This window comes from Semicossyphus pulcher, unplaced genomic scaffold (assembly GCF_022749685.1).
Source record: "Semicossyphus pulcher isolate SPU_LCO1_2020_fin unplaced genomic scaffold, fSemPul1.0.p SCAF_7, whole genome shotgun sequence".
NCBI lineage: Eukaryota > Metazoa > Chordata > Actinopteri > Labriformes > Labridae > Semicossyphus > Semicossyphus pulcher.
In genome coordinates this window covers 4,613,091-4,631,302 of record NW_027211748.1, presented here as the reverse complement: position 1 = coordinate 4,631,302, position 18,212 = coordinate 4,613,091, and the positions used below count along the sequence as shown (strand labels likewise).

The 18,212-nt window shown below is 42.1% G+C and overlaps 1 protein-coding gene across 2 annotated transcripts in view; it reads right to left on the bottom strand.

The window, feature by feature from the left end:
• cadm3 (cell adhesion molecule 3) overlaps positions 1-18,212 on the bottom strand; it is a 118,531-nt gene that overhangs the window by 56,862 nt on the left and 43,457 nt on the right. For both annotated transcript variants that reach the window (XM_069684019.1, XM_069684020.1), the window contains exon 3: positions 13,929-14,078. In XM_069684019.1, coding sequence (XP_069540120.1) covers positions 13,929-14,078 — 150 coding nt within the window. The remainder of the gene's footprint in view (positions 1-13,928; positions 14,079-18,212) is intronic.

Genomic DNA, 18,212 nt, shown 5'->3' with positions numbered 1-18,212 from the left:
TATATTCCTTTTTCATCTGCCTCCTGCCTCCTTATGCCTTTCCAACCAAGTTTTCACTCGGCCCAAAAACTCTCTCAAATTCAAATTTGCGTTATTGGCACGATAGGGGAGAAAACCTGTGTAGCCGGAGCAAAAAGCACATCAGTGACAGACCGATATTTTCATATTTCCGTCTCCATCGCCCTCCCAGCTTCTGCATCTCTTCATCTCCATATTTGGCTCAACCTGAATCTGCATGTCACCTCAGCCTCCCGCCTCCACCTCGGTCCATTTTTCTTCCAATGACTCGTTTCATGTTTCCTTCTTGTCTCTGTCTTCCTCTGTTTTATTAATGAACCGCCTCTCTCTCTCTCTTATTTTACATTTTTAGCATTTAGCTGATCCAAAGTGACTGCCGCTCTTCCTCTTTCTCTCTCGCTTTCCCACACATGTCGCCTCCATCCTCCCATCTGTTTCTGAATATTCTCTCCAGCTCCCTAATTATCCGTCCTTTCCGACAGCTGATCTGGGTTCAGTGACCACGGGCTTCCCTTGATCATGCCGTCCCCACTGATCTGAGAGTGCCAATTGATCCCGGATCAGTGCGCCAACTATGAAACGCTTGAAAAACACACACCTCTGTCTGTTTTATCCATCTTCCTCCCTCTCAATCCACTTGTCCCCCTCGCCCCGTCTTCACGCAGAATTAATAGCATATTCATTTGGAGGCAGGAGCAGAAATAAATGCAAAATCAATGGAAGGAGGCAAACGGAGCGGGAAAACCCAAACTTTGCCCAAGGTTGTGCAAATAAAAGCAAGAAGGCGTTAGTTCCAGTCAAAACTTGAGAGAGAAATATTCCCAATGGTGTATCAGCTTCAAGCAACGTGCCAATGAAATCCCTCCGTGCAGTATTTACGGCATCTAAAAATCTCCATGGGGGATTTCTAGCAAATAACACTGACCGATGACACATCCTAAGAGCTAGATTACTTTGAGAAGACTCTACTCATGCTGGTTCTTTAGCCTGGTGCAAAGGGATTAGCAAGGAAGCAGGATAAAGTAAAATGTATAATGCAGAAAAACAGCCTATTTTCTCATCTTTCCTCACCTTTATAGTGGAAAGAAGTCAAGGAAGCAATTATCATAATGGCTGCCTCTATCAGGCTGCTGCTTTCAGCTGCTTTTTGCTTCCCTGCATTGCATCACATTAACTCGGCTCCTCATATTTCAACTCAGAGGATCAGACTAATGTAAAATTAAAAGTGGGAAATATTTTCGCCCGTCCTCCTGATGTCTCTTGATGTCCTGTAGTGCTTTGGTTTGATTGGATTTGTTTGCCAGTGTGTGCGCAGCGCTTTTCATTCTTTTATTTTAACAACGCCCGTAGCTTCCACTGTGGCCCGTCCTCAGTTATACATTGTTAGATAACTATAGAGGCACAGACGTCAATAAAGAGACACAAAGGATTACAAAGACACACAAAACAACTACTAAGAAATGCAAAAAATTAAGAGAAATAAAGAAGTTAAACAACCACAGAGACAAACGACAGTCAAGAAAAAAAACCAACAAAGATAAGCAAAGAGACAAACAACCACAAAGATAAGCTAAACAACCACAAAGAGATGCATATCAACCACAAAGATAAGCTAAACAACCACAAAGATAAGCTAAACAACAACAATGATAAGCTAAACAACCACAAAGAGATGCATATCAACCACAAAGATAAGCTAAACAACCGCAAAAAGATGCATATCAACCACAAAGATAAGCTAAACAACAACAATGATAAGCTAAACAACCACAAAGATAAGCTAAACAACCGCAAAAAGATGCATATCAACCACAAAGATAAGCTAAACAACCACAAAGATAAGCTAAACAACCGCAAAAAGATGCATATCAACCACAAAGATAAGCTAAACAACAACAATGATAAGCTAAACAACCACAAAGATAAGCTAAACAACCGCAAAAAGATGCATATCAACCACAAAGATAAGCTAAACAACCGCAAAAAGATGCATATCAACCACAAAGATAAGCTAAACAACAACAATGATAAGCTAAACAACCACAAAAAGATGCATATCAACCACAAAGAGATGCATATCAACCACAAAGATAAGCTAAACAACCACAAAGAGATGCATATCAACCACAGAGATAAGCTAAACAACCACAGAGATAAGCTAAACAACCACAAAGATAAGCTAAACAACTGCAAAGAGACAGAAAAACAAACACAAAGAGACACAAAATACCAACAAAAACACAGCTACAAGCCCTTTTCCAAGGGGTGTTGGTCTTTTTATGTCCCACTGGCAAAAAAACAACAACATATATGTTGGTGTAGCAAATAGGTGAACATCCCAAAGTGTCAGAGTGAATTGGGGCCGAGCAGTAAAGGATAAAAGTGAAGTGGAACTAAAGGAGTGCAGGCGAGCAGGTAAACATCAGAGGAAAGAGAAGAACCTGAACAACAACAACAACACTGTTGCAATCTTTTTATTTAAAATCCAAGGAATCAATATTTCAGACCTAAATAATGTCAAATAGTTTTTATTCAATTAAAAGTAAGATTGCATGTGAGTTATAACCACCTTCCTCTAAGGATTAATTAAAGTGAAGAGTTATTATACTTAGACTTACACAGTTCTATTTGTGCACGTCTGTATGTTTTTAATGTCTGCTTCGTTGGCTTTGTTTTTCTTTCTATGGGTAAAACAGACTCATGTTTTTCACCGTATGTACTTTATTAACTTTAAAAATTAATTACAACTACAGCTTTTGAATCGTTGTATTCCTATCCCTTTCTTCGCCCTGCACTTCTCTTCCACTAGAAATGATTTTAAGGTCACGTGGAAATGAAATGAAACAAGCAGAAAATGTAGAAAAAGGCCTCTTTCAAGTGCCGCATATGAGAAGTGTCTCCTGCAGTCTTTCAGTCCTGTGATGGTTGTTGTTAATACATTCTCAAGAGAGCCTTCCCAGACACCAAGAAAACTTTGACTGATGGGATGCGGATCAATAGTTTTTCAGAAAATGTCAAAAAAACAATTCACGCCGTGCATCTGGAGTACCGTCTCACAGTGTTTTGAGCAGTCATTGTCAGTTTGTCTCTGCCTCTGAGAGGCTGAGGGGATAAAACCATCAATTTCCCTATTTTTTGTGCTCGTTTCACTTAAGACTGCTTAACACTGAGCTTAGTGTGTGTTTTTAAATGAAATGATTTACAAGTTACAGTCATTTTCACCACAGTTAAAGTCCGCCTACTCAATATCCTCCCACTAGACATGAGCTTCCCCGTCCACCATGCTTTGTAAATCACCAGAGAGCCATTACCTTGTTAAATTGAGGCAGATCGGCTGTCTGATGTCGGCTGATATGCTTTTATGGAAAGGAAGGAAACCCCATATGACAAATAAATACAATTATAGCCAGACTGAAAGCAAATATACAGATTTTTTTTCTGGGGCGGAAATGGGTTTGCAAACCTCAAATTGAGAGTCTTTGCACTGCATGTCTGTATTTATGGTCAGCACACTGTAATATAAGCATATAAGGAGACACTTCTGTGTGCAAGCCATGTGCGCCTCCTGCCCTCATGAAATTTTATGGATTGAAAACAGCTTGAAATGTAAACAACATGGCCCTTGTACATATAGGAAGAGAAATAAGGGTAGTTTTATAAGGCTGGGACACAGCTGGAAACATGGTGTTGTTTTAAATTGGACTGGAAGTGTGTAAAACAATAAAGAAAGGGCTGTTAAAGTGCGCAGATTTATTTGCTTTCCACGCTTGGTAACCTTGGCTTAGCTCCTGAACAATAGAAAAAATGTTTTTTTATTTTTCTAATCAAGAGAAACTAATCATACAAATATCTTCATTTGTCCTGATTCTTTTGCTTGAAAGTTAATCGTTAGCAGGCTAGTGAATATACAGCAACTAATTTGGGCTACTGTCTGATAATCCTTTCACAGTAGAAGAAAAGCAATTATCGTGTGTGTGTGTGTGTGTGTGTCCATGTCACGTATGTATTTCACAGTTTGGGCTCGTTCTATTTCGACTTCACTTGGTGGTGGGAAAGTACAGCTCACCTCCGTCCCACTGTTGTGTAGCTACTTCAGATGTATGTAAATGATGTAACATCAGCACAAATGCTCTGCATTACACAGGATGCCGACGAATTAACATCATATTAGAAAAACAAAATAGCATTCGCATACACGATGGTCTACATATTAAGTTTGACTTCAGTGAAACTAAATCATTATGATTTCCAAATGACTCATAAATGACTCAGCTAAATTTACCCATAAAATAGAATAGAAGAAAATACCTTGATGTCTAAAGAGGCTTTAAATTGCCATAATGTATACGCAGCACAGGAGCATTTAGAATATAATATAAATACAATAACAGGATGTCATTGGGGTTGAAAATACAGAAGATTTAAAAAAAATATTGTGTAGAATATATAAAACATTTATCTATTAAATGTTTTAGTCATTTTGAAGAGAAAAAACCTTTTTTTAATTCAGCTCCTGCTTCTCTCTGCCTTATGGCCTATAAACTGAAGATCGCTGCCTCTTTGGTGGAATAAAACAAGGAATAAGAAACCTCACAGTGCGCTCTAGGAAACTGTGATGGACATTTTTCACTATTTCCTGACATCTTAAAGACAAAATGACTAATGGGGAAAATAACCAGGGCTGCCAAAGGCACCCCAGAGCATCCCCCAAAGATCAGGGTCTCATCATGAAGAATAAAGCATGAGAACTGTCATCAGGATGCCCATGGCTTTATCTCTTTTCTTGACACTATACACAAGTCACCCAGCTTCGTCTGCCGTTTCCCAATTATTTTGCTGCTCTTGCCAACTATAGCTCACCTCCGGGGCTTCAGTTCAGGTGACCAAACCCCGATGTCAAGTGGAATGTTAGCACACTCGACTGGAGACTATTTTTAAGACTTACTGACTCACTGTGGAGCTGTTGAGTCTCCGAAGAAGAAACTCAGACAGTCTTTAGGGCTTGTAGACGTTTGGCTTGAAATAGTAAAAATGCATAACTGATATCAGAGTTGAGGGACTCAATATTTAACCATCCACAGAAATCCAAATGAAAGTAAAAGTTAATAACTGTAAAAACAGGTCATTTTACTGTTGGGACCATTGCTTCCTTCTTGTGTGGGCGTGGCAGACTACGTTTTGATTGACATTTCTTTGACTCCACACAAAACAATGGCGTATTTGACAATCAGTGTTTTGTAGCCCTCAACAGTATTTTTGAGATGTCTAAGTCAGAATCAGAGAAGGAAACAGGACAACCACCGGAAAGGTCACTTAACGGTAGGTTGTACAATGCTTTGCTATCCATTAGGGGTGAGAATCGCAGCGTAACTCACATTACAATATGATACGATATACGATACGATATGCGATACGATACGCGATACGATGCGCGACTCGATACGATACACGATTCGATACGCAATACGATACGCGATTCGATACACGATACGATACGTGATTCGATACACAATACGATACGGGCCATGCAATACAAGACACAATATGATACATGAAACAATACGCAATACGATACACGATATGATACACAATACAATACACAATACGAGACACGATACACGATATGTGGCCCGCGATAATGATAATATCACGATACATTGATTGAGCGATATCATAATCATATATGATTAACTTCTTCTTTGGCCAATCAATTTCCGTTTACCTTACGCTACGTTTATGTTACCCTCATTCATGTATTAAGCGCCACCATGAGGAGTCATGAAGTAGTGACGCGGTAAGTTAAAATCGCAGGGAAATCTGGTTAGAGCGCCGTATATATGTACATTAAAATATCAGTATATGGCGCAAGCCTTTGTAGTTGTATTGCACGAGTCAGGACGATAATATATTGTCAACGGTCAACAACCGTCGTCGCAAATACATCATCAACGGCCCAAAGTAAACTCACACAGCGTCCACAGTCGACACTAAACATCCCATGGCCATTAATATCACTCCTGGACGATGCTAACGCTAGGTGTAGCCGAAAAGCTGCCTTGTGACTATTTTTGTAATTTCATAATAAATATCCAAGCTAACCATGCCCAGTTCCAAATCCATCATCAGAGAGGCTTACACAAACTTTAGGATGCTTATAATGTACACAAGACCCTAAATGACAAAGAAATAAGGCTATTAAGAATTCGGTTTTTCAGTAGCTTTACTATATGCAAAATGAATGCTAGCTTCTTTTCGATGGAGCACCATCTAAAGGCCACATATGATGGCCTAAATGTAACACATTTGCTTGTTTCCCTTTCTCTGTCTTGATTTTAGGCTTTCCTGGCCTGTCTCTACCTCCCTCGAGTCCATCTTTCCATCTCAAAGCCTCTCTTGTCACTCTTGCTCTTCGTCTCCTGGTAGTCTGGTACTAATGTAGGAACCCATCTGTGTTCATGCTTTCCTAGCTGTCTAATCTCTTCTATTAGCAGCACTGAGTCTTTTCTCCTCCCTGATCCATCCACCCATCCACTCCCACATGTTGCCTCCAGGGTATCTACGGGTCCTTAAAAGGGTCTTAAAATACATTATCTAGAATTAAGGCTTTAAAATGTATTAAAATATCCCGTATTGGCTACAGCTATCAGATCATTTGTTCTCACCATGGAATGACAGGTTCCCTTTGCTCTAAATGTTCACGCTCAGATTAATACAGGACAGGATTAGCTGTACAAAAAAAAGTCATTGTATCTGCTTTAATAAACACAACTGGGCTTTATGTCCCTTAACAATTAATTTCCTGTTTTGCTTTATCTTTATCTCGACAGTTATAGTTGCAGAATTCTCATTAGCTCTGCTCCACTGGAACCAGGCTGCTTTCCTCAGTTTTGTTCCTTTACTTTAGTCTTTCTATTCACTTCTGGTAGCTTTAAAAAAAAGTCTCTTAAATGTGCCCACACTCAGCTCCCTCCTCTGTGCCTGTGTCTGTCTGTGTGGCAGGGTCAAATTAAACTGATATCAATAGCTATCCTTGGCTGAATAATGATAAAAGTCAGCCTGAGCTTCCGATGTACCGCGGAGAATTGGATCGAATTGATGTGACCCTGTGGTTATGCAACACCAACATCAACATTTCATACATCACAGCTCCGGTTTAGATTTTTCATCATTTTTCACATTATTTGTGAATAAGAATTCTTTTTTATAATTTAATTCCAAGGTCTCGTTGCCTGTATCCCCACGCATCATTTTCACATTACGGTTTCTCTTCTCACCTTAATGTAAAGTCTGCCACTCAGTCTTCATACTCTCACTCCGTCTTCTATCTTACTTTGATGATGATCCTGTTTCTTGGCCCTGAATGGGTTCCCTAAATAGTAAAAGAAATATGCTTCTTTCTATGTATCCTGCTGTCTTTGGTTTTCTTGTTAGCAAAGGGTGTGAACCCCCTTCTGAGGCCTTGACCTCCTCTGAGGAAGTATCCGCCAGCTATGCTGTTCCACTCGGACCTGTGGAGCATTTTAGTGTCTTTTGTGTCATTGTTTTGGTTTTCAGACACACTACTTTACCTCACTATGTTGTTTTCAGCAAGAAAAACCTGTGATAAAACCACTGCATGCTACTGTCCCAGCATTAAATGGCTGTCAGTCAAAGTGTGCGCCATAGAAGATGTAATAGAAACTAAAGAGTTGTGTATTTCCCCTAAGGTGATGGTGGAGACCAAAATGGAGCACGATTATTGGACTTAAATTTGTCTCTTGGACAGATTAACAACTCCAAATGAATGCCTGTGTTGCTCCTGGATGTAACAGTAGCCAAAGCCTTGAGAGGCCAAAACACCAGTGAATGCAGGTTTAAACAAATACACAATCTTCAAAGCCGGGCCTGAGTATTCCCTGATCTAGATCTAAATCTTTAAAATTATAAAGCCTAAATGTAACAAAAGTTCATGGACAGTTAATGTTGCCCTGACTCTATGTGCTCAAGTTTAGACATCTTTGTTTACTTAAGAGACCCTCAGTCTCATATAAACTAACACAGGCCTCATGTATGGCTGACTGTGGAGACTGTTGGGCATTTTGGCCGTCGCCATCTTGTTTTTTTGGAACCAGAAGTGAACATATTTGGATGACAGGATGGATTGATATTGTTAAGTCTCTATCCTGGTCAATCACAGGTAGCCACACCCTGAAGCCTAACCTGCTTGATCCTCCATTTGTCTCCACGTGGGACCATTATTTACATGATGTACTGGATAATAGCTGAAGCTAACGATTGAGACCATGAACCCCTTATAAAAATGTTCACATAGGTAATTAATAAACTAAAAACCAAGGCTTGTTTTCCCATCTGGTTACGTACAATCTGATTTTTTGTGTGTAACTAGTGGAGTCGCCCCCTGCTGGCTGTTAGAAAGAATGCAGGTTTGAGGAACTGTTTTATTGACTTCACTTATGAATAATTACTCTCTGGTTATTCCTCTCCCTCTGTTGTCTTTTTCTCCTCTTTACCATCTCTGATCTTGCCTTAGTACAGTTTCTTCTCTGCAGTGTGGCGGCAATCACTGTGAGGACTTGTCAGTCATAATTTTCTTCTTCTACTTCTATCACTCATCATGCTGCTCGTCCAATCCTCGCTCCCCCGCGCTCCCTCCACCCATCCGTTTTTGTCAAGTCTGAAGCCTTCAAAGCCCGGTGCATGCTGTGCAGTGTTGCAGAATGTTGGTGAGGAGTCCATATTTCTCTCCTTTCCTACCTACTCACTTCAATCAACTCGCTTATTTCTTTCCCTTTCCATTCCTCTTCTAGTATATTCTTCATTTTCTCCTTGCTCTCATCCGTCCACCTCTTGCTGTCTCAGCTCTGAAGCACACTGTCTGCACTTTGCTGTTTGGGCCAACTGCTTAGATGACTTGCCGCTCCATCTCGATCTATCATCTACAAAGTGGAGGACTGAGGAATTTTGTGCCATTTCTCGTCGTGCCTTACTTTTTAGATTCCACCAGCCATTTATTTGACTTTCTAAATCTGTCGGTGATTCGTTCTCCTTTCTTCTCTTACAGTTAACTACCAAAGAAGAAGTTTTGGGACGGTAAAGTGTGCAACATGGTAAAGCTCCATGACAACCCAACAGAGCAAAAAGGCAGCTCATAAATGTATTATATCAAAACAACATTGGAAACTGTTTTATTACAACTATAATAATATTTATGATACCGTGACACAGGTCACATCCCATATCCTACCAGCAAATGCCAACATATCTATTATTGTAAGTCTGCAAGCACATCAGCTGCGTTGGGATACATTTCCTAAACAATAAAAATTCCATTTGGTTTAAATTATTGCTTGTTGGTGAGTCGGACCACCCTAAAATGTAATGGGTTCTCTCTTGACCCGTGCTCCACTCGTCCTGCAGGTTTGAAACCATCTTTTTTCTGGTAACAAACAACCGGCACTGAAAAACATAACCTCCAGTGGGAAAGTATCGCCAAACTATGCAGTTCCCCTCAGATCTCTGGATCATTTTAGAGTCTTTCGTGTCATTGTTTAGGTTTATAGGCACACTTCTTTACTTCACTGCGTTGTTTTCAGCAAGAAAAGGCTGTGATAAAACCACTGCATGCTACTGTCCCAGTATTAAATGGCTGACAATTAAAGTGTGCGCCATAGAAGATGTAAGTGGTTCTCAAACTTCACAAATGGTTTAACTTTTATTGAAAGAAAGTCAAGATCGTGACCTTCTTTTCACTTTTCTCTGAGTCATTTGCTGTGCACAAAACCCCCCAACTATTTCAATTGCTCCATCAGACTTTTTCAAATAGAAATATAATAAAATGTGCAAAAACTTAACAACAGAACAATAACAATGAAGTTCAATCTGTGCTAAGAAAACCAGTGTTTCTGCTACATACATTTTGCAGTGGCGGCCCTGAAACAGTGACAGGAGTCACAGGACGTCAATCACACGTGAAGTCGTGGCAACCAAATAAACAACAGCGGGACCAGTTTACTCCTCACAGTGTTCTAACGGCAAAAGAGGGTCCGACATCGGACGCTCTCTCTCAGCAAACAATCATATGCAGTTCTGTTACGCAATCTAATCTAAACAATCATATTGTGTATCGCCGTACGTCCCTACTGTAAATGTAGCGCCCGCTACATTTTCCAAACGAAAAGAAAACACACAGGAGAGGTGGCGCGCCCCACAGTTTGAGAATCACTGCCCTAAGGAGATGGAGGAGACCAAAATGGAGCACAATTATTGGACTTACATTTGTCTATGTTGCTCCTGGATGTAACAGTAGCCAAAACTGTCTTCTAAGCTAATAAAATGTCCGTTTTGCACACAAGCCCCAAGGTGCCAAAAACATCATGAAAGCAGGTTTAAGCAAATACAACATCTTCAAAGCAGGGCCTGAGTATTCCCTGATCTACATCTAAATCTTCAGAATTTTTAAGGGCCTAAATGTTACCTAAAGTTCATTGACAGTTAATGTTGCCCTGACTCTATGTGCTCACGTTTAGAAATGTTTGTTTATTTGAATATAAACTAACACGAGCCTCATGGATGGCTGACTGTGGAGATCGGTCTAAGGGTTACTCTCACCAGGTTTTCTCCATGTGCCTCTCTTCCCCTAAAACCTGTTGTCTTCAGTTTACAATCCTTCCCCCTCTTCTCTCTTTGCTGCAGGACATCCCTCCATCCCTCCTCCCCTTTCCTCAAACAGGATCTCCATGTCCCCCCTCTTCTCTCTCCCTTCATCTGCTGCACTTTCCGTAGAAGACATGAAGGGAGTGAATTCTGAGCTCCCATCATCCTCCTCTCCCCTCTCTGTCTCTCAACTCTCTGCTTTCCAAAGTACAGCATCTGCTGTGCATGTTGGACCACTGCAGTGGGGAGTTTCTGCTCCATCTCTCACCCCCCCATCTCCTCCTCCCCCACTCCTCCTCTTCCTCCTCCAATACTCTTCTCAATTCCCTCCAAAGTCGAGGTCAGCCTTTAAGTGTTCTATCATTGCAGAGAAGAGCTTCACTTTCTATTTCTCTCCTCACTTTTGTGGTTGAAGCTCCATCTGGAGTAAGGACTTGCTGATCTCTCCATTTGTCCATCCCCACCTCCCCCCCCACCCGTCTCATTCTCTCTCGCCTCTCTGTTCTCCAAATTGTCTGTTGCAGAAATCTTGGCCCTCTGCAATGAAAACTTCTCGGCCTCATCCGTCTCTTCTCTCGCCATTTTTAACTCCCGTCTTTCTATCACTTCACTTCGGCTTGCTAAGTCTTGCATTTGTGGGCGAGTAACTCTCTCACCGCCCTTGTCTCTAACTCTCCATCCTTCCCGTCTCTCCTTGCTTCCATCTGCACCACTCTGTCATCTTTACAGTCCTGTTGTCTGCTGTGTGATGTGGAGCATTTAAAAAGAAAAGAAAAAGTTTCAGCTTAGCTCATCAGGATTTTCAAATTATAGTCAAGTTTAAAAAATATCAAAATTATTCGACTTTAACTATTATTTTCATGTTGTTTCATCACGTCAAATACAAAATAAAAACCTGCCCCTGTCCCCGTAATGTCCCGCTCTTTGTATTCAAACAGGCCGCTCTGCGTGCTGCTTTTCATTGCTGACAGCGTGTTTGAGCAGCACAGTCAAAAGTAACCATTAGTACCACAGCTCCATATTTATAATGTCACTTCTTATTTACAGTGTCACATTTTTCCACCACTAGCTGTCCCTCGCACCTCTTTTTTTCTGTCCTAAATGCAAGCTCCGTTTGGTGATGTTGGACATGTTACAACAAGGAGTCTTTCTTTTCTAAATATCATTAGAATGCCGGCTCTGGTTTGCCAGCCAGTTAGACCATCACGTTGGACAAAATGGATTATTTAAAAGCAGAGACTGTTTTCCTTCAAAAAGTAGCTGTTGTGAATTGGACCCACTGACGCACTTTAGCCTATCAGACTGCTTTCATTTGCTGCACTTATTGAGCACTTTTCGCACAGTGCAATATTACAAAAACATGTTGTTTGCCGTCTCAGTTCCCAAATGTCTTTGTTTGGGCCTTTTTCTCTTGAACAAAGCTTTTAACCCAGTGTGTACACAGTCATTATCGGTGCCTTGTTCAGCAAAGATGCAACAGCAAACATCTCTGTATCAACCCGTCTGTTTTGAAATTGTATTAATATGTAACTAATATGCATTAGCAGACATGTTTAGTAGCAAATGTAATGCCTCTGCAGTTTTGTTCACTCCATTTACATCTTGTTACTTCATGCGCACATCTGATATCTGATCTCAAAGTGTAAATGCATCCAAGAAGCTTTCAAGACTGAACTGCCATTCCTCGAGATGCATTCTAACCAGGCGCTGAAAAGGTGTAAATGAATCCATCTCCCTGAGACGCATATATAATCTTTACTTCTCTCAAGTGTAACTAAATCAGTAAGCAGCCTGTGGAAGGATCCTCGACATGGTCTGTCGCCTGTGATAGCAGCAGTGACACTGAAAGTACACTGAAATGAGACTGGTATCTGACGCTTAAAAGCATTAACAAACCGCTTTAACACATACAAAGACACAGAAGGTGCATTTGTAGCATTGATCTAATCCCTGATGGTTTTAACCACTTAATGATCTGTGGAGGTGAGAGTGTAACGATCTGTATGGGTAAAGGCTAAATGTCACTGAAGACAAATTCACATTTTTGTGTTACACATAATTGTTGGGAAAGCGAGTCTTCTGACAGAACTGACACTCTTTGGACTGGAATAAGCTCTGTGTTGACTTGCATGTAGACGGGGCAAACCATGACGTAGTGTAATCAGATTTGTGATCTGGCCAACAGGTGTGCAACAAAACTCTATGGAATTGCACCTAGATTTTGTACGGATATTTGACTCTTGTAATTGTTCGTTGCCAATGTAATGACTGATCATTCTGAATATTTTTGCAGACAATCATTATCTTGATACTAGAGATTTTGCATTCGTAGTGTCGTTAAAATGATGGATAGATCAGAGTCTGGGTTGAAAAACTATTAAAAAAGTCAACACCGATTTTTGAGCATTTGAAATGTTGCGTTGACTTTTTAAATATTTGATTGTTTTTATGGCCTAAACCTATAAACAAAAAAGATATCTCTGTCGTCAAATACCTGTGCTTAAAGGGGGGTATTATGCTAATTTCAGCTAATCATTTTTTTCTCTGGTGCTCTGTGCAGGCCCTCATACAGGGTCTGCCTGACACCACTCAGTCAGCTCTGTTCCTTTAAGAAACCCCGCCCCTACAAGCCCTCTTTCTTCTGATTGGGCATCTCTCCGAAGTCTGCTGAGGCTGCACTTTGTGATGTCACAAAGTGCTGGTGTTCACAGCAGCCTGCAGACTGAGCAGAGAAGCCTGGGGATTACTCCAACATACTTTTAGATTTGAAACTTCACCCACGTTTAGTCTGGACATCCAACATTGTAACATTATATATATGTGTTAAAATGTGAAACAGCATAATACCCCCTCTTTAATTTGCCCAGCTACCCAACCCCACATCATCTCCCTGATGTAGGAATATCACCTTTCCTGAACTAGAAAACGCGTTGCCAGCAGCTCAACTTAAAGTCCAAACTCTTGGTGGGGCCAGCAGGAGGAAACACTACTGTGTTAATACAGTAGGCCACATACATCAGAAGTAGACCCTGCAGTTAGGAAGTGTTTAGGTTTATGCGCCAGGCCTTATTGGACTAAAAGAAGGTCCATTATCCACAAACATCCATGGTTGCCGGAGAGTATAATCTAGGCAGCATTTATGTTCCCTCTAAAACATATTTTGCAAAGCTAATCAGTTTTTAACACAACGTACCGCGCTTATTCAACACTTTAATAGTTCGTCCCGCCCCCTGTGTCTCTCCATCCCTCCCTCTTACCTCTTTTCTCTCCAAAGTACAGGGTCTGCTGCGCTGTGTTGGACCACTGCAGTGATGAGTTGTCGCTCTCGGCCACCCTGCAGGTCAGCGTCACGGTGCCCCCCACGGACACGGTTTCATCTTGGGTCACAGGCTGCAAGGGGTCGTCATCTAACGGGAGAGAAAGGGGAGGAAAAGAAATCATGAGACAGAGCGATATTGAGGCAACAGAGACAAGTCACAGAGACGCTTTTATGAAAATACAAGCAAAGAAACAGTCGCACACACCAACACACAAATCAGATAAACCCACAAAACGCATTACTCGCCCCGCTCTCTCTCTCTTTCTCTCCATCTCCCCCCGCCCCTCTCTTTCTCTGCTTGTCAGATTATCTATACATCTCTATCTGTCTTTGTGAAAGCAGAGACACAATGTGCGCACACACACGGACATGCTGTCAGAGGGACAAAAAAAAGCAGACAAATGGCTATCTGCTTGTATGTCTGCGAGGCCAATGTAAGAGCGATGAGTCAGTAGCGGGCCTCGCATCCAGAGACTGCACGACCTGAGGGAGCAGCAGAGATGAAGAGGCGGTGGCAGGCGCTGGTTCTCGGCAGGTCAAAGCAACAACAAGAGCACTGTCTCATACCTCTAATGGCTCCGTAACCCTCTTTTGTCAATATCTGTGTCACTCTTTACAGCCATGCATATGTATCGGCGGGTACGGAACAAGCTCAAACGGGACAGGCATTATGGAAATGAGCAGGTCAGAGGGAATGAGAAAGAGAATACAAATGACCCGGCATAATGAAGGGAATCTAAAGGCTGGAGCGGGAACACCGCAGAAAAAATCAGTGAACAGTGAACTGCCTGGTGTGTAACAGTATTCAAATTGGCTCAAATTATGGTATTTAACAGTACTCCCTTGATAACGGGTGATTGTGCGGGCTAATTCTGCGTTTTGCATTCAGTGAGCGTGGCAGACGATTACCCGGAGCAGAATACAAGATGTATACTTTAAAATGCAGCCGCTCCTTATGGAAAGTCACGCCGAACACGGCCACTGCGCCACTTTTTGACGTCTTAACTTATTGAGAGCTTTTCCTGCATCGCCTCAAACACCAACGCTCGCTAATAAGAATAATAACTTCGCCCTTCATGGGACCCTAGGCCGCTTTACAAAGTAGATAACGAACAAAACAAGCAAACAAATAAGGCAGAAAGAGATGAATAAAACCAGCACTGAAAACAGGGGAAGGTGGTGAATTACAGTGGTGAACAGATGGGTTGTGAGGGTGTTTTTGAAGATGTCCAGGGAGGCGGTGTTGCGGAGCTCTGCAGGCAGAGAGTTCCAGAGGGTGGGGGCCGCAACAGTTGGCCTGCACCTGAGGACCGCAGACTCCGGGATGGGGTATAGGAATGGAGGAGGTCCTTTAGGTGCTGGGGGGAGGGGGGCGAGGGAATGGAGAGACTTGTAGGTGAGGAGGAGGATTTTATAGGTGATGCGGGACTTGACAGGGCGGGGGTGATGTGCTGCCAGGGCTTGGAGTTTTAGACGTACTGTCTGGAGCCTGTCCAGGGTTTTGCTGGGAACCCCGAACAGGACTCCTTTGCAGTAGTCCAGGCGGGAGGTGATGAAAGCATGTATGAGGGTCTCTGCTATGGAGTCTGGAAACGTTACGGAGGTGGTAAAAAGCAGATTTGATGTGAGCCTGGAAAGGGAGCGTGGAGTCTAGGATGACGCCGAGGTTGCGGACCTCGGGGGAAGGACAGATGGAGCAGCCGTCAACAGAGAGGAGCAGATCTCTAACCTTCCGGAGCAGCACCTTGGGAACCATAACAACGAGTTTTATTACTGTTGAGTTTGAGTAAGTTATGACATCCATTTTTTTCACTCAACCTAATCTCAAGCTAAACTAAAATGTGGCATAACTGACGACAAGGCTAAGCCAACGGAGGGAACATCTCACAAGACGAGATGCCTCAAAGCGCTCTCCTCACCCCTGAAAATATGGCGTGTATAAATAGTTTAATTGGAACCAAATTGTCAAGCAGTAGACAGGTTTATATTCGTCGTGCAGTGTTAACGCATCCTCGCACCGGCGGTGGAATTGATTTTTTTTCCCAACAGGAAGAACATCTGCTAAAGTGCGCTACGGCGGAACTCCCATCAAGGCATGAAAGAGGAGGACACGCGCAGAGAGGATGCAGAAGAGGAGGCGAGCAAACTGACTGCATGTAGCATCAAAACACACATTTGCAGTACAAGAGCTGAGAGCAGCAGGAGGCAACTATGGGTTTATTTTTTTTTGTAATTTTGAAGCTGGACGATCAGTTGAGCATCTCAGAAAACACAAGTTATTAGAGAAGAAAAAGAAGCCTTAGGTTTGCCTCTGGGCTGAGAGGATTCAGAGCTATAACCAGCCGTTTGCTCAGCTTCCAGAGCTCTTCGTGTCAGAGTAAGTCTCTCCCTCGCTCTCTGTGGTGTTTTACTGCAGCTCTGACCTTGTGGTTAGTTTATCTAAGCACCATGATGGCTGAGGGCTGAATGTGTGGTCAAGTGCACCTCGGATTAGTGTCTCCTTTAATAGCATCTTGGGCTAATTCCTGCAGCTGATCGTAAGAGCTCCTCTACTTGGCATGAACACTTTGGCTAAATTGGCTGTCCCAGTGTATCAGTCATCAAGCCGACCGCAATGAGCTCCGACAAGTTGGCCAAACTTGTGTCTAATGTTTGGAGTGCCTGTGTAAAAAATAACCTGTGTTTGAGGCTAAAAGGGACATTTGTGTTTGTAAAACAGCTGTTGTCTTGTCCAGAGAACCATCGAGCAGGGCTTTGAGGCTGAACTTAACATTTAAAAGACCCTTTATCCATTTCTGCTCACGCAGGTTTGTTTCTGCACGCTCTTCACAGCATTACTGCTGCATCGCTTCCTGACTTTCCAAACTACGGGGCGGGTGGAGGGTCATAATAATAGAACGTGTGTCATAATAAATAGTGGCGTTGAAGGGAATGTGCGTTAACGTCTTATTATCACGGTAACTTTGACAGCCCTTGTAAATTTAGTTCACATTATTCTATTTTTAATGATATGGTATTACTTCTATTACAGTTTTATAAAATCATTTTGTATTTTGATGCCTAAAAATGTTTCATAAACCTTCATGCCAAATAAAATTGTAATATATTCTTAATACTGATTTGATGCTTTTTAGTCATTAGTGGATGAACAGCAGAGCCAGCTTTCGGGGATGTTACATTCTCTATCTGTTTTTTCAGTCGTTGCAGAAGGTCCAGACGAGCTGCGATGATAATTCCAACATTTTGCAGCAACACACAGTATGTGTCGTTTCTACATAGTTCTGCGTCTTTTTATGATCTGGTCATTTCAGAGTCTTTCATTTTCATTTCACATTATTGATCTGGAGCACCGGTGGCCTGAGAGTAAGATAAGTGAGCAGGTGCCTGGAAGATGACAGACTCGATCCATGAACCTGCAGCTTTATCTGAGAGTCAAAGGCAGCACCTGTAGCTTGCTCATTACAGTCAATCAATGAATCAATCACTGATTATTATTTATATAGCAGCAAACCACGAGAAAGTTATTCCATTAAACTTTACACACCGAGCCGGTCTAGACCGCTCTGCTTGTTTAGCAGCGTTATCCACCAATGAGCAGGCACTTGGCTGCAGGCACAGAATGACTCTCTCTAAGGCAGAAACCTCGAGCAGAACCACAGTCATCGGTGGATAACCATCTGCTGCGACCGGCTGGGCAGAGAGAGTGGGATTTTAAGACAGGGAGAAAGAGACACACACACACACACACACACACACACATGGAGCATTGCATACAGCAACAGCAATTACAGTAAAAACTATGATAATAATAACAGGGACTAAAATCATTGATAGAACATAATAATAATAATGATAGAAATATAATTACTATAAGCAGTTAGAACTGCTGTTAGTTAAAGTCAATCACAAGAAAATCGGGTTCTTTTTCTGTAAACAATGCAGGACGCGCAAAAGTCTTGACTGGAAGTCGTTTATCACTAACCGCCGGCTCCAGAGGTTATATCGTCGAAATTGTCTATCAATTAATGCAGGCTAATAAAAAAGCTTAATGCCTCTCTTGAAGCTGCAGTGGGTAAGATGGAGAAGAGAGCGGACATTGCCCCAAAATTTGAAAGATTACAACCTCCAGGTCCCTCCCCCTCTCTCTCCGCAGCGCTCAGTCCTGCTTCCAAAGCTCTCCCCGCAGAGGAGGCTATAATGCGCGCAGGCTAGTAACCACAGC